Source organism: Centropristis striata, chromosome 14 (genome assembly GCF_030273125.1).
Source record: "Centropristis striata isolate RG_2023a ecotype Rhode Island chromosome 14, C.striata_1.0, whole genome shotgun sequence".
In the NCBI taxonomy this organism is placed as follows: domain Eukaryota; kingdom Metazoa; phylum Chordata; class Actinopteri; order Perciformes; family Serranidae; genus Centropristis; species Centropristis striata.
In genome coordinates, this window is record NC_081530.1 from 13,368,827 (window position 1) to 13,386,251 (window position 17,425).

A 17,425-nucleotide genomic window follows, 5' to 3' on the forward strand; every position below is an offset into this window, starting at 1 on the left:
GACATTTCATTGTTTACTTTCAACTTCATTTTCAAAAAGTTACATATTATTTTAACAATTAAAATGTGCTTAAGCACAGCGTTCTAAACTTCTAAAAGCCGCTTCGGACAAATACGGAACATTTCAATGAGCATAAAAAAAGAAACCTGTATATGTGTAATAAAAAGTGTAAAACACCTACACATTAAAAATCATTGAACATCACCATTAATGAAAATAAAATGAAAGAGGAAATGTACAAAAGTCTGTGGGAACACAGAAGGAGGAGGAAACTTCCATACAAGCAGAGTGTGTTTGACGTTTGTGGCTCTAATCGAACATGTCGTCATCGTCGTCTTCTTCCCCGTTGTCTGACTCCACAAAGTACTTCACCTCCCTCTTGGCCCGGCCCGGACGGTCGCGGGAGGAAGCGCCCATCGCACTCAGGCTGTTGCTGTCATCGTCCTCGTCGTCTGATGGAGGTTTCTGAGGCTTCTGCACAGGAGGATCACAAAACACACATTTAGTACCTATTGTGACATTTGATACACTTAAGTGGAGATTCAATTCTGATGCACTCAAGTGGACATTCCACTATATTGTGTATACTCTATTTTGACATGTCATAGTTTGTGTCTGTTTTTTATGTATTTGCCTTTTACTGTTATCTTTATTATTATTTGTGCATGCATGTTATATGTTACTCTGAAAATTGACAATAAAAAAAACACACACATTTTTAGGTTGTAACTGCACCGAAACTGCAAAATATAGCTTGGTTTCAAAGATACCTTTGTATGGTACAGAGGAGTGAAGAGGGCCCACAATACAAATGTATCCCAATACTTGAGTCACAATATGATATTGATTTTAAGCATTTTGCGATATATTGAGAATACAATATATTGTGATTTGACTGTTTAACTGCATTTTGTGTCCACAAAATTCAACTGACTCAAGAATTGTTTTGTCAAATAAGAGAAAATTATCGTTCTGTTCATCTCACTTGAGTCTTTTTATTTGTCCACGATGAGAGTCAAACCCACAGACTGACCAACAAAGTATTCAGTCAAACTGAACTCAACTGATATCAAACATGTATGATGACAACAACTGCAGCATTTTATCAAACTTTCCTAACTTTAAGTTTCACTGCTCTGTTTAGGTGGCTGTATCCTTGAAATAGCTCAATAGTCACATACCAGTGTTTTCAGCATGTAGCTAAAACCATCGTAACTTTGCAACATTATTTCGACAACTTCCCAACATGGTATCCTGATGTGCCTATACTGCCCTATTCTGCCCTACAAAGACTAACTGCAGTAACTACACAAAGGGTAAAACTGAGAAAAACTGCTTTAAAGTTATTAAATGTTTTTTTTTAACTGGCCAGCCAAATGGGTTATAGGTAGGTCAGTGATATGACACTTATTTCTATTTCTATGTATTGATGATGTAATTTTTATACTCAAAAATCATGATGATTTATTTGACCTTTGACCCCAAGAAGGTAGTTACTGCACTCTGGTTTTGCTGTAAAAGGTTTTAATAGTAATGATAAACAGAGTGCAGGAACTATATTGTTGTTGTCTTCTTTCAGCTTATCTGAAAATTATATTTTGTTTTCAGTGAATAAACATTTTCAAATTGATTTTGTTATAAATGTATTTAAAAGTGTTTAACAACTCTATTCAAAGGTTTGCGTATTTTAGACTTGATATCATAAAGTAATGCTCTATTTTGGTCTTAATATATTTTTATCTCACTTTTTTACACACTTTCCCTTTCAAATAAACTTATAATTTCTATTTTTTTAATGTTTAAATTAGTATATATATCCAAAGCAGACTGTGGTGAGTACAATTACTGATTGGTTTTGAGTTTCAATCATTTCTCTGAAATAAAGCAAAATTGAAATCTAAAACTTTGTCACAAGATAAAACAGACATTAAGGAGTTAATTTTTAGCTACAACTAAATTTCGACCAAAAAAGTATTTACTGCAGTTAGACTTTGTAGAGCAGTAAAGTTAGATCTTCTAATTTCATATGATACCAGTGTCTATAGTATATTCCTAAAAATGAGCTAAGGCTGCTACGGCCTCCGGAAAAAAAACAAAACAGCGAAAATACTGACGCTAAATATGGATAGTTGGAGGCCATGAATCTATATAATATTGGCATGCAAAATATTGCAATACTACACTGTATTACACAGTATAGCCCCTATATTTTTCATTGGTAGGGGAAATATTAAAACTATTTATGTAAAAGTAGAAAACTGCAATATAAGTAATTTAGAAGCAGGTGCTGAATTAAAAAGCCAATGTAAAGTGTACAAAATACAAGCAGGAGAGAATAGGAGAAAGAAGAAGAGATAATAAAATAAAAAAAAGACCTTCCCTAATGAATGCTAAAGATACTCACTTTGATCACAGGTTTGGGTGTTTTTTTCATTGGACTGTACTCATCTTCAGAGCCAGAGCCCTTCCTCTTCCTCCCTCTGCCTTTACCTGCACAAGTTCACCACAACAACAAGTTTACCATCAGCACTGAAAATGTGTTTGTTTTATCATTAGAATTATTATTTTTGTAAGAAACCACAGGATGTGTGCTGTACCTTTAAGAGCTGATGCTGGCTTCTTGGACCCTGTGTCAGAGTCTGAGTCCCAGATGGATTTATCTGGTTTCTTTGCTTTTGGTGCTGGTGTCTTCTTAGGTTTGGGAGCTGCATCAGAGGGCTTCTTAGCTGCTACAGATCACAGAGGAACCTTTACATCACATACTGCTGACACGTGCACAGTTATCTACAACTATAAATTAGGTTTTAATATGCTGTAATGATAATATAATGCTTTCATGAGTATATGAAAATAAAATGCACATTAGACTTAATAACTCCCGCTTTAATAATCCTCCCCTCTCCTGTTAACCCTTTGGAGTCTTCGGCTATTTTGTCAGTTATTGAATGTTTTTTATTCTGCCACTTAAAAAAATCTTTACCATGTCGTGGTGTTGGCATCAGTTTTTTCAGCACAACCTCACCTTTATGACCTGATAGTTATTTTTTCACTTCAACATTTTGAGCCCAAAAGAAACAAAAAAAACAACAATATAAAATCAGATTTTAAAAATGTTATATATATTTTTAAAAGCCATTTTCATCCTCAATGAAGAATTTTAAATCAAGTCAAATATGTAAGATCACTTCACATGGAGACAGAAAACTGCTGAGTGCAAATACATAAAGTGCCTGGAATACATGTGCAAATTAGTTTTAGTCATAAGAATAAAATACATATATCACATGTGAGTTAAAGTTTCCAGATGTTGAAATTGGTTGCAATTATAATATAAAAAGGTAAAATGAGGATAGCATCTATATCTATATCCATTATCTCTTTTAAAAAAATTTTTTTTTTTACTTTTTTATAGTAAATATATTAAATCTCTTCTTTTTACTGTCACCATCAATCAAAAACTAGGATGTAGTTTAAGCCAATCCTTTAAAGGGATTCTGACGGCTTGATGTTGCTTCAATTTTATATTGTGACGTCATGAAGAAGTAGAATGAAGAAGAAGTCATGTGCTGGTGCTTTCATGGACTCCAGACTATTAAGATGCTGTATTAGAGCTCCCTCTGGTGAACACAGTGAGTCATTACCTTTCTTTGCTGGCGATACTTTATCAAAAGCAGAGCTGCTGGAGTAAGTGGAGAAGACTGGGCCGATGTCATCATCGCTGTCAGACTTGGAGCCATCTGAAAGACAAGCACAGGCCAACGCTCAGCTGCATGTTCACATCAGTCTTGCATGGAGCTTTCTCACTGCATTCTCCTTTTGCCCAGCATGTTCTATTTTCTTTCTTTCACATTTTGTCTTGGTCATATTCACATGGATTAAAGTAAAAAAAAAAATCTTCTGACTGAAATTTTATTCGCGGCAAATCACGTGCAGTGTGTGAAACATGTTCCAGGTTACTTGACACCTGCTTAGGAAATACTAATGCAGAAGAATTCAGCACCAAATCCAGCCATCACGTTTAGATGCTCAACCAAAACTGTTTTACAGGAGGAGGGTTTTGAAAAGCTGTTCTAATGCATCTATTGCATTTTTTTTGTCCTTTCAATTATTTTTTTTGTTTTTGCAAAGCTTGTCTTTACTCTCTAAAACAGTCAGGCATCTACACAACTTTTCATAACTGTTTTTATTTTCCTTATTATTTCAAGTAAACCTTTTATATGTATAAGGAAATAGAATTGAAAAAATACATCAACAAACATCCCCTGGATTAAATAATAATGGGTGCAAATCTCTATAGTGCTTTGTCTTATTTAAAAAAATTAACAAAAAAGCAGATCAAGGTTGATTTGCCGTTTAATTCACAATCGCTATGATAATGATCAGCGAAGACTGTGCATAATTAGCCATGCTGCTTTTGTTTTGCAACAGTTGCATCTCCGTGTTTAATCCGTCGCGTATGTGATCACGGTCAAAACTATCACTAAGCGATTAAGCTACGATCGAAAACCATACGTCACCTTCAGAGTCTCTAAATCCCTCTGGGGGCTAACTTGTAATGGAGACACGATGAGTGAGCGGACATTTAGGGGGCATGACCTGAGACTTTCCCAGCTGACACTCTTCCCCCAAAGGAAACACGGCGATTGATCTCATAATAAGTGGCCTCTGTGAACTTCAAATGAAGGAAATCTGCCGTAGCGACGGAGAACTTAAATCCATGTATACTGTTTGGTACTTGCATGGTATGGAGTACTAGCAGGAAAAAAAACAATATGCAAGTGAAAGAATCTTGTTTTATAGTTTCTGAACAGAGCTGGTATGAAATAGACTATTGACAATGAAAACTGGTGGTCATCCATAATTTATAAAACCAAAGTCACATTTGATTCAGCCGTCCAGTAACGTGTTGCTCTCGATACCAATACCCTGTTCAACAATAGTAGGCTGAAAAACAGTGGATACAGGCAAATATCCAACAGTGGAGTTGTGTTGGGATTAAAAGGGAAACTCAGCCAGGTCTTGCTCCGTACTGCAGTGCACAGAGCTTGCATCATCTGGCAGACTTTTAGCAGCCAGTGAGAGCTCCATGCACTGCAGCATGGAGTGACCCTGTGCATCCCCAGCTCCCTACAGTACTGAAGGAGAAACAACTCCAACCACATTGTCACAATGTAGACATTCACTTGGCACCAAAGCAGCGCTTTTCATTACATCCCTGTTTCTTTAATCTTGTTTTAGATTAGATTTCTTATTTTAAGTGTTCAACATGCTTATTTCTAGATTTAATGATCTTAATTTAAGAAATCTTGTCAAGTGAAATTATCTGTCCATGCAGCATGATCATTTCCCTCAGATTTAGTGTTTTTATCTTGTTTTTAGACACACCTTTTTTGCAGTGTATATGATAATAAAGTGGACATTTTTCATTTTACAGCCCAAATGATTAATTGTGAAAATAATCCACAGATATTGAGAGTGATTATTTACTGCGGACCTAAACAGTCGAAAAATGTGTGATGGTTCATAACTATTTACCATCATAGAGTAAAAAAAAAACACATATCCAAAGCCCACATTGCAGTACATTTTGGAATGAAGAAAATTGTGTCTGCAAACTAACACTCACCACTGTCGTTGCTTTTTTCAGAGAAGGCTGGCTTGGATGAGAAGATGCTGGTTGTCTCTTTCTTTTTAGCTACAGGTGCAGACCTTTACAGGAACAAACAAACAATGCATTCAGCATTTTCTTTGATATTTTCATTAGAAAGCAGGCAGTAGAGACAGAGGACAGGAAACAAGGGGGGTGAGAAGAGCACTATGCAAATTCTACACACCAAGGTTATAATAGTTTGGGATTTTTCATTAGTTTTAGTTTTAATTTCGGTGTCAATTTTTGTTTTCAAATTCAGTTAGTTTTAATTCGTTTTTAGAGTGAGTTTGCTAGTTTTAATTAGTTTTACATTTTTAAAAAAATGCTTAGTTTTAGTTTAGTTTTTGTTAGTTTTAGTGTTAGTTTTAGGTTTTTTGTAATGGAGTATTTGTTGGGTGCAAGATTCAAAAAAGTCGCAATAAATGTTTCCTTTATTTACTTTGCCTTATCAATCTTAGCCCCAATAAGTTTATTAGGTCATAAGACCAGATAGATGAAATAGATTTAGATATGAAAAAAGTTGACAAAGATTAAAACAAAGGACATTTTCACTATAATTTTAGTTAGTTTTGTAACCACAAAATACAGTTTCATTTAATTATGTTTTTTTTTTTAAACTCTCGTTTTTATTTTTATTTCAGTTAACGAAAATGTTTTTTCAATCCTAGTTTTCGTTATTTCGTTAGTTTTCGTTAACTATAATAACCTTGGTACAAACTTGTTCAGAGGACATTCAAATCTTACATGCTCTGTTGTTTGGGAGTGGGGTAGGAATCTTCGTTATCGTCGTCATCTTCGTCGTCATTATGGTCGTTGTAGCGACCCTTGGTCTCAGAGGAAGTGAAGTCATCTTTGAATGACCTCACCGGAGAAGAAGCCACGTCGTGGTCTCCGTTCTCCTCTTCATCTGCCTCCTCCTCCTCTGAGAAGTCGAACGTGTATTTTGGCTTGGAAGCTGAAAGACAAGAGCAGAGTCCGTGTCACATTTTTATTGCTGTGGATTCTGGTGCCTTTTACAGTAATTATTGGTGTTGCATCCGGGTTGCATCAGTCCTCAGACACTCCAAGCCGACAGAGGCTAATCAAACTGACGAAATGTAGACCTGGCTCACAAGTTATTTTAGGCCCCAGGCGGCATGAAGAGGATTTAAATGAAATATTACCAGTTACTCTGTAACTAGATACCGGATCCAGAAGGTGAGTCATAAGAATTTGCACATGTTAAAAAAGACAAAGGCTGCAAATGCATCAAAAAAGCTGTAAATCAGGAAGATAAAACTCTGAAATGACTAATAAATACTTGGAACATTTTGTTGTTCTTTATACAGTTAAATTTTTTTAACCCATTTAAGGCGGGAAAGCATTACCGCATTTCTATCATGAAAAACCGGGGGCGATGTTGCGTTATTCTACCATTAAAGCCGGGAAAGCGGATACATCGTTTTGTAGTATTTGTACTATTTTCCACCTATTTTCGGTCTCTTGGCCAATGAAATGCATCAGAGTACATGCGGGAGTGTCGCAATGCAACATGGGACTTTTCCAGAACTTTGAAATCATGATGGAAGACGACTGCGGAGGAAGCTCAGATATAACAGCTATAAGCTCTCAAATACTTTTTGAATTTAATTTCTATTTCGGAGTCTGAAAAATCTATTATTTAGTAGATGTTGACACTTCTGTTCAATTTCCAGAAAAACTTCAGGTTTTAGGGGGTTACTTTAAAATCGCCCAGAGGTTTTATAGGGATTTTTCCCAGGGGTTTTAAGCCTAAATGGGTTAATACTCACATATCATATGCATCTCCTGACTACGCCTGGTTGATATTCATACTTAGCAATATTTTTATGAGCCCATGATAGGAAAATGAGAAATATTAATTTTAATATATAGTTTTATAGGTTGTTTTAAAGTTTCAGTAAATGCATAAAACGGCTGTTTACTGGAACTTTTAACAAACGTTACTCAACCAGGACAGGACATACATGAGTGCGTATGTAGGGTTGAGTCAAAATAAACCACTGTGTGTTTTGATGGTAATGAAGGAAGATGTAACCCAGTGCAACAATGTGTCTCAATGATGAGTTTAGAACAAAATAGAATACCACCAGATTTACCCTTTAAGATTCAGACTACAAATAAAGTGCCGTGAGCTGGCTGGCTGGTGGTGCCTTACCTGATGCCCTCTGGGACTTGGTCTCTCTGGGGATGACAGGCTGACTCTCCAGGTCACTATCTGACTTGCACTCATCATCAGACCAGGGGTTCCTCTTCTTCACCTTCTTAGCAGAGGCACTTTTGGGTCCTGGAGGTTTTCTCACTCTGGGAGTTCCTGCAACACAGTAAACAAGATAACCAGACGGTTTGTTGACAGACAGTATTCTCACTTAGGACTGAAGAGCTTCTGGTTGTTAATAATGGATTATAGTTTTCTCACTGAACTGCAAATAAACAAAAGGAGCCTGGAGTAATTTGCTACATTCACACCAGTCAGAAACAGTATATGTAGGAGAAAGAACGCTGTACATTTCAAAAAGGTGTGTCTAAAAACAAGATAAAACACTAAATCTGAGGGAAATGATCTTGCTGCATGGACAGATAACTTAAATTAAGATTATCAAATCTAAAAATAGACATGTTAAACACTTAAAATAAGAACATAACTCTTAAAACAAGATAAATTATCGAACAATTCTAAATCTAAAGTTTTTTTTAATCTTGGTAAGGAACAAATAATTGTCAGTGTTGTCTGGTCGGGCCAGTTCATCGCTGCTAGCAGCTTTAATTAGGGCCTGAGCAGGCAACGACCTGCGAGGTCCCTATTGTATTTCAAATGATTATTAGGGACCGAGCACCGAAGGTGCGAGGACCCTATTGTAATTGGTCCGTTTATTATTATTATTGCGCGGAATGAATCGCCTTTTTGAGGCCTTTATCATATTCAAAAACTCACCATTTTTGGAATGTACGTCTATCTCCCAGGAAATTTACGTATTCTAGTATTCGCGGGAATGGGCGTGGCACAATGACTCACTTGCGCCCCCTAAATTTCATATCCTCCCACTGGTTTGTCGGAGACGCACGAAATTTGGTATATACGTGTATCATGGGAAGACGCACCAAAAAGTCAGTGGAAGCCATGTCCTAAAACGGACAGGAAGTCGGCCATCTTGGATCGAATATGGAATTTTTGCCATTTCCAGGTCGCATACTTTCGTGAACTCCTCCTACAGATTTCACCCAATTCTCTTCAAACTTTGGGATCAAAAGTTATTAAAATCTTTACCGCCGCTCACACTATGTGGCCGGGGCATGGCGGCAAAATATGGCGTCTCGCCAAAGAACATCAGATCTTTATAACTTTTACATACTTTGTCCCATCTGCTCCAAACTTATCATGCTTCATCAGAGTCCAGCCCTTAACACTTCTAAATTACCATCTTTCATCACGCCCTGCCCCTTATGCTTTATCCACGCCCCCTTTCATAAAATGACCACGTTGCATACTTTACATAACTCCTCCAACAGATTTAATCCCATTGACTTCAAACTTGGTCAGTACCATGACAAGGCCTTGGGGAACACAACTTATCAACACCTTTACTGACCTTCACAATATGTGGCCGTGACATGGCGGCAAAATATGCCGTCTCGCCATCTAACACCAGCCTGGATAACTTGACCATACATTGTCCAATCTGTCCCAAATTTCTCACACGTGATGAGGCGCCAGCCCTGAACACACCCACGTGTCAATATTGAAACACAGTCATAGCGCCCCCAGCTGGCTACAGAAACTAACATGTTTTACACCTAGCCCGAGCAGTAGGTTTCACGTAGAGACACGACATTTGGTACACATATGAATCATGTGGAGACGCACCAAAAAGCCTCTTGGACCCATACCTCAAACCCAACAGGAAGTCCGCCATCTTGGTTTGAATATCGCAATATTCAGCTTATACTTATTGTCAATGCCCTCCTGAGGATAACCCTTGAAGATTTTATTGATCGGCCCCTAGGTGGCGCTCTGGCGGCAGTTTATTTTAATAAGTGCCACTATGCCCAGACCATAAGACTTAAGGCAATGAAATTCATAGGGGTGGTATAGACTGGCCCCTGTAACGCACAAACCCCGACGGCAGCATGCCCCGACACGCGTGGACTGCGAGGGCCCGTTCAGTACTGCGCGCAGTCCTAGTTCATCTTGTTTTGAGAGTTCATTTCTTATTTTAAGCGTTCAATATGCTTATTTCTAGATTTAATAATCCTAATTTAAGAAATCTTGTCAAGTGAAATTATCTGTCCATGCAGCAAGATCATTTCCCTCAGATTTAGTGTTTTTATCTGGTTTTTAGACACACCTTTTTTGCAGTGTACCATCTCTGGATTGTTCTTACTGACAAATATCTGTGTGCATGTGTTGACGGTTGTTGCCCTAGTGCCCTGGACTGCAGGGGTGCAGCCAACTCCTCAACCCTGCTGCTTTCAAGCAACCTTTAAACGGAGCAAGTCAACTGCTCATTTAAAACCCCCTTTGTTTACTCGCCACTGTAGCTGGTAGGTTGATCAGATGCCATCGTTGAAAGTACCCCACACTTGATCAGCTGCAGGTGCTGACTTCAAGCCCTGCCCCCTTCCTCAATCTCCTCAAAAGTTACATTTTTCCATTTGGCCTATTAAATTCAAGACTTTTACATTTGGACAGAAATAGCAATCAGTAAATGTTTGAAACTGCTGGAAAAAAACAAAGGAAATGTATTTCAATGGTTGACTTTAGTACTGACCGGGTTCTTTCTTCTCTTTCTTGACACGTGGAGTTTTTGGTTTGGGTACAGTGGGTACAGAGTTTTCTCCTGTTGCTACCTCAACGGCCAAACCGTCCTCATCAAACTCCAACTTCACCGCTGGATCAACATCAGCCTGAGAGAAGAGCACAGCCTTTAACAATGCTACATTACTCATTTCAATCTTATGTTTTCTGTATTAAATCGAGGGTTCTTACTTTCTTCTTTTTGGTCATTTTCTTGGCTGCATCAGATCTGATTGCCTGAGTTGGAGGCTCCACCCTGCGTCCGAACGGTGACGGCATGGTCTCCTCCAGGTTCATCTTCTTGGCTTTAGGCTTGCCCACCTTCCCCTTCACCATTTTGACAGCCTTACCTAAACTCTGGTCCTCTCGCTCCTGAGCCTCGATTTTCTGTTGGACCAATCACAGCAATTCGGTTACACAACTTTATATTTTCTAAAAATAGTAAATTGATGGATGGGTGGAATGGAATAGATAGGAAAGGAGAGTATTTATTTTTTCTTTGTTTAATCCTTTTTTATTTGAGCTATGGAAAAGGGTTTGCACACTGGTCAGAGGAAGCAAAACTCTCCAGGGAGGCAAGGTGCCCAGTGTTCAGACTCAAGAAGCTGCAGTTGGATGTCATTACAGAGGTCAGTTTTTCTTTTATGCAATTCATTTTTCTTAAATTTTATTTGTCTGAAGCTGAAACATTGGCATGGGAGTAAAGCCATGCCAATGTTTCAGATGGACAGATGGGTAATCTGTCCATCATTAGGTCTGTAAAATAATGTTTACCAATGCAATGTTTAGGGAACATGTTCTTCATAGGTAGTTCTTGGTTATTTTCTGACCTAAAATTAGAGTGGATTTATAGCAGTGGCCTAACATACGGTGACAGTAAGGAAGGTGCCATTTAAAGACTCTTGCGTTTACAACTACACACCACTATAACACAGAACTTACATCCAGCTCCTCGATGAACACCGCCAAGTCCTCCTTCCACAGATCATCTGGCATTTTCTTCTGGAGATCACCCAGCTCTGCTCTCTGTACACCAGCACAAATTCACTTATTAATACACAAGTCAAGTGCACAACTTCATAGACTAAATCTGAACAGCGGTCCTTCATCATAATAGAGTGAAATCAAATCTCATTCCCAATTGGTTAACCCCCTGATAAATAAATGTCATTGCTACAATAACCATAAATCCTGACAGGCTCCACAGGTGCCAACGAGTGAGATTAAAATGAGCATGTGAAAGAAAACAGTGATTAATATTACCTTGTGATCCCTCTGTTTGAGCAGCTCATCCACCTTCTCTTTAGTCAGGCACCACAGAGGCATGTTGAGGATGTAGTTGAAGTTGGGCCCTGACGAGGAGCCGGAGTCCACTGAACCGTCACTCTCATTTCCATCATCATCTTCTTCATGAGCCTGTTAGAAAAAACAACAACAGAGCCTAACTCGTGCTGCTTCCTCTAGCTTGTATGTGCGTGTATGTGTATTTAGTGACATGCTGCAAATTAACGGTTTTAGAAATAAGAGCAGCTCCCTCTTGTGTTTGTTAACGCTTAGAGCACCTTGTTTTTATTGCTATACATATTTACAGGGTTACTACACCTTATTTGGGGTAAAATTCAAGCATATTCCTGACCTTGAAAACATAACTATTAAAATGAAGCATTTTCCAAACTTTCGAGAGTTTGTTTGAACGCTGAATCTATTTGTATTACTTATTATTGGCCTATGGAATTTTTACACTGCTGTGTTTTTTGAATGTACAGTAATGGAAAAGAGACCATTAGACCACCCTTGCTTCCTTCATTTTCTTGTTCATTTTAATGCCTAGTACAACTAAAGGTACATTTGTTTGGACAAATATAATAACAACAATAAAAGCTGATAAGAGTTTAATTTAAGAAGTGATATCTAGCCATTTTCTATGGTTTTCTTGATGATAACCAAAATCATTATCAAGAAAACCATGGAAAATGGCTACATATCAGCTCTTAAATTAAATTCTTATCAGCTATTTTTGTAGTTATCAATATATTTGTCCAAGCAAATGCTCCTTTAGTTGGGAGGAATTAAAATGAACAAGAAAATGAAGAAAAACAAGGGTGGCCTAATCATTTTTCCATGACTGTATGTGTAGATGTACAGTTCAGTACCTTTTCCTGAGCCTTGGACCAGGCCGCCACTGGGTCAGACTCGTAGCCTTTCTGGATGAGCATGCGGATCAGTTCACGCTTGGTTTTGTTCTCTGTTAGGATAAAAATATTAAAAATATAATATAAAAATGTTAAAACATATTCAACCACTCATTGTTATCCAAGAATCTAATTTTCCGCATTCTTACCGATTGTAATTTTTCCTTCGATCTTTTCCAGTACAAAGCGAGCCTGGTTGGACAGTTTGGAGGCCTCGGCTCCCAGGCTGCCCAGTAACCAGTCCTTCCTCAGTTTGTAGTAGTGCAGGCGGAGCTCAAAGAACTCCCTGAGGATGTCTTGGACCGAATCATACCTCTTCATACAGCCCATGTGGTCAAACAGCACCTGAGGATGAAGTGGTTTAAAAATCAATTAGTTAGTTAGATAGATGGATGGATGGATGGATGGATGGATGGATGGATGGATGGATGGATGGATGGATGGATGGATGGATGGATGGATAGATTACTTTATTCATCCCTGAAGGGAAATTCGGCTGTCACAGCAGTCTGGTATTTAAGTACAATAAAATACAATAGAATAAAATACTGAGGTAGAATAAATAAAAACAACAATAGAAAACAACACAGAATAGAACAAGGACACTTAAGAAGTTAAAAGGAAGATCAGTTTGTAGGTAGATGATGGTAATTATACTGATGATATGATGGTAATAATGTTATTGTGACTAGACAGTATATCATATATAATAATAGTAATGGCAGCAACAATATATACATATATACACACACACACACACACACACACACATATATATACATATATATACTCATATATATATATATATATATACACACACTGAAATATATATATACAAATATGTATATATACATATATACAGACAGACAGACAGACAGACAGACAGACAGACAGACAGACAGACAGACAGACAGACAGATAGATAGATAGATAGATAGGTAGTAGTAATAATAATGATAACAATGTATCAATGTGTCATATATTTAGCCTGTGCCACGCCATTGACACTTTTAAACTCAAGTGAGATATAATGGAAATACAAGGGAAAGTGTTTAGTTGAAGTGAAACCACAGTTTACCATGGAGTTGCAGGTAAGGCTGGACTGCAGCTTGAAGACTTTGTGAAGGCCGACTGACTCTGCCTGAGCAAGTTTCTCCTCAGACATGCGAACCACAAACTTGACTGTGGTGTCTGTGTGGTATTCTTTATAATCACTGATGAGGGCAGGTGTTTTGTCAGTGCCCTGCAGCATGGGCTCCAGCACAGACTCCTTGTATGCCTGCACACAACAGGGATTAAACGCAGTTAAGATTTACCACATCATCCAGTACTAATATTCAATATTCCAATAGAAAAATATCCAATGTATGCAATCCTCCAGGAAAGAAGCTGAACTGTACCTGAGTCCATGTTCGGACAGGAAGCTCTGTGATCTCAATGGTGTTTCTGTCAATGACCGATACCTCTCCACTGACCAGGTACTGGTTCTGACCCAGTTCATGGATTACCCCTTTGAAGTTTTTGTAGTTGGGAAGCTGTTTGTGGACAAGAATTACACAGGGAGATAAACTAAGAGTAACAGAATAGTTTTTTTTCCCCATCTGAACAAAGCTTAAGTCTCCAGTCTGCATCCCCACTATCAATCAATCAATCAAACTTTATTTATATAGCACTTTTCATACATAGAAATGTTCTTTTCTACTAATGTTCAATTCTACCCATGTTCAATCAGAAAGCAGAAACCACAGATCAAGATGCTGGAAATGTGACCAAAAAAAAAATCAGTTAGGCGTAGTTGAATGTCCTCCGACGGTTTACCATTGGCAGGGTGTCCTGGTGGTTGAGCATGCGGTTGATGTTATTGACGATCTCTCGGGCGTCGTAGTTGGGGATCTTACACGCCCAGCCTGTTCCGATGCCCTCAGCACCATTCACCAGCACTAGTGGAATGATGGGAATGTACCACTCAGGCTCCACCTTCTGGTTATCATCGTACAGGAACTTGAGCAGGTTGGAATCCACCGGTGGATACAACAGCTTGGCAAGTGGACTGTGGGAAATGAGAAAAATGATGCCATTTTTTCCTCCCGATACCGATTACGATACTTGTGCTGTGGGTATCGGCCGATACGAGTACCGATCCGATACCAGTATGCTGTAAAAAATATATTATTTTAAAATAAAACGGTATACAAAACAGTAGTGCAACAGCAACTTAAATAAATAAATCTGGGGGTCCGGGGGCATATTTAATTCCGGGGGTTTTATTTAAGGCATCTTATTTTGACAGTCTTCATGTAAATTCTGTGCTGGACTCTGCTAACACATCCATGTGCTTTTATTTTGAAAGCTATATGTGTTTGCTTTTATATTGAAGGCGGGTCTAACACTCAAAGTCAGAACTTGAAAGTCGAAACTTGGAGCTTGGAACAATGTTGAAATATTCTGACAGTCGTGTAGACCTTGAACGCACCATAGCCACCTGACTTTCTATGTGCTCTGACACACATGTGTGTCTGTTGTGTCTGTGTTACGTAATCAATTCCTCCTCATCCCGCTATCATCAATGAATACAATCAACTGTGTTGTTCAATGTGCTTTACCTGAGCATGGTGAAGATGTAACGAGGGCTGGCAGCATCTTTGCCTCCATTGATGCGAGTACCAAACTGACCCAGCGGCTGCAGGATGTTAACGTTGTTACTGCCCACGAAGTTCTGGGCCAAGTTTACTATGGTCATCATGAGAGCTTGCTACAGGGAGAAATGGGAAGTGGGTGGTGAGTAATAGTGACTAGAATGCAGAATCACTAAAGCACCTCTATAAACTAGCTCACTAAAGTAGGTAAAGGAGTAGGTTCTGATACACTATTTTAATGTTAACATGGCAATCCCAGACTATCCGTTAAGGCCTTTTCATAGCAAATGCAAATATTTAGTGCAGAGAAATCTAATGTCAATTTAAAAAGTCAACCCTTTCTTTCTCTACGAGACAGACCACACAGAATCTAAAATGCTTGTATTTTGCCATGCATTTCCCCCTCCACAGCGGTTTCAATTTCTGTAGATTTTGGATGCTGATAAAAACAAGTCAACCAATAAAATAAAGGTTTTGGCTATAGTGATCAATAGTATCACAACACTGTTCATATGTGATTGATTGATTGATTGATTGATTGATTTTACAATGCCCTGCCCTCTTTGACAACAAAATATAGATTATAATCAAAACAATCAAATCAAAATTACTTTATTTATCCCAGAGGGGAAATTCAGTTAATCTGGTAACTCTGGAATAATGAGATAGCCGATTGGCTATAAAGCCATCAAACAAAGGCAACTTCTGTGAAAGTATAGCAGTTCAACTGGCTTGTAAAGGAGAGTAAACATATTTGTTATCAAAATACAATACAATACAATATAGGGACATTTATTTCCAAGCACATGGCTGACATTGTGCTGTGGACATTATATTGTAGTCATTAGGCCACTATAAAACCTGGCCATATAGGATTAGCAACAGTGTCACATCTATTACTATTAATAATCAAATTAGCTGAAGTCACTGTTTTTCCTTGAACATTAGAGGTATAATAAACTACTCATAAACTGGCCATGACGCCTTGTTTTAAGGCCATTTATCACTAATAAGCACAAAAGATAAAACCATATGACCATATTTTGGATCATTGCAGTAAATAAGCTCTGTGGCCAACACATGTTCTGATGCTCACGCTTTTTGTTCAGAAGGATAATTTGCACAAATGAACACCACTTTAATTATGTTTGAAGTAAAGCACTAATGGTATGCTATAGCGAACTACACCACGTTGACATTACGACGACAGTCTCCGGCAAGCTAACCAGCGATTTTGACAAGCTAGCGAATCCGTAGCCTAATAAATTATTTATTAACATAATCTACAATCTCTTGTCTCAGAATTTGCAAGAGCACTGAAAAACACGACTAGAGGCTGTGAGGCGGACTAGTGAGAGAGTTCCTGTCCGTGTCCGGTGTAAAGACAGTTAATGTTCCTGACAACCACTGTAGTCTCATTTAGCCACTTGTTAGCAACCGCCTTTTTAAGGACACGTAAAAACTCAGTGTTCACAAGTGGGGGTATTTACTAATGTATATATTATGGTATACAACAAAACATAGAATGCAAATACTTGTGTGAGGAAAAAAATGTCAATAAATACTCCTTATTTAAATTTGGTTTCGTCACTGTTGTGAAAAGGTCTTTATAGAGTTTAGATTGTTGTCAGTTTGAATGTCTGTCACAAACCACACAGAACAGAAAGAAACACCATGTCACATGTCTAGAGGACAATGAGTGGACCGTACCTCTCCATGATGGTATGCAGACATCTCGGCCACTGAACCAGCCAGCTGTGCTACCTTCACTTCCCTCTTGTCATTCCTTTTTAAGCAGGTGAACAGCACCTTCCTCTGGCCTGGCTTTAGACCTGGAAATGACACACACATCCCATCATCAAAACATCACAGTTCTTCCAAAGACAGAACAGATAATGATGGTTTCATTTGAACAGTTTTCCAAAAAAAACAGCGAGGTTTACAAACCGTCAACCAAGGATGGAATGGACCTCTCATTGTCAGAGTTGGAGAACAGAATCAGCTCTTTGTTGATGAAGTCATTGTAGGAGAGGTGCCTGGCCTGAGTTCCATACAAGTATTGCTGAGAAAACCCAATTAAAATAAAAATTAAAACACACACTTCATATGTTTTATCAGAGTGGTTTAAGACTCA

The 17,425-nt window shown here is 38.2% G+C and overlaps 1 protein-coding gene across 3 annotated transcripts in view; it reads right to left on the reverse strand.

Moving 5' to 3' along the window:
- Positions 1–17,425, reverse strand: part of top2b (DNA topoisomerase II beta) — a 39,034-nt gene continuing 21,609 nt past the window's right edge. For 2 of the 3 annotated variants that reach the window (XM_059349642.1, XM_059349644.1), the window contains 19 exons: positions 17,239–17,353; positions 17,002–17,123; positions 15,259–15,407; positions 14,474–14,705; positions 14,056–14,190; positions 13,734–13,934; positions 12,805–13,000; positions 12,617–12,708; positions 11,727–11,879; positions 11,406–11,489; positions 10,656–10,850; positions 10,438–10,573; positions 7,827–7,982; positions 6,395–6,605; positions 5,627–5,709; positions 3,642–3,737; positions 2,598–2,729; positions 2,405–2,490; positions 1–474 (listed from right to left, as the gene is read on the reverse strand). In XM_059349642.1, coding sequence (XP_059205625.1) covers positions 310–474; positions 2,405–2,490; positions 2,598–2,729; positions 3,642–3,737; positions 5,627–5,709; positions 6,395–6,605; positions 7,827–7,982; positions 10,438–10,573; positions 10,656–10,850; positions 11,406–11,489; positions 11,727–11,879; positions 12,617–12,708; positions 12,805–13,000; positions 13,734–13,934; positions 14,056–14,190; positions 14,474–14,705; positions 15,259–15,407; positions 17,002–17,123; positions 17,239–17,353 — 2,739 coding nt within the window. In that variant the 3' untranslated portion in view covers positions 1–309. The remainder of the gene's footprint in view (positions 475–2,404; positions 2,491–2,597; positions 2,730–3,641; positions 3,738–5,626; positions 5,710–6,394; positions 6,606–7,826; positions 7,983–10,437; positions 10,574–10,655; positions 10,851–11,405; positions 11,490–11,726; positions 11,880–12,616; positions 12,709–12,804; positions 13,001–13,733; positions 13,935–14,055; positions 14,191–14,473; positions 14,706–15,258; positions 15,408–17,001; positions 17,124–17,238; positions 17,354–17,425) is intronic. The other variant, XM_059349643.1, reaches the window with a different exon arrangement.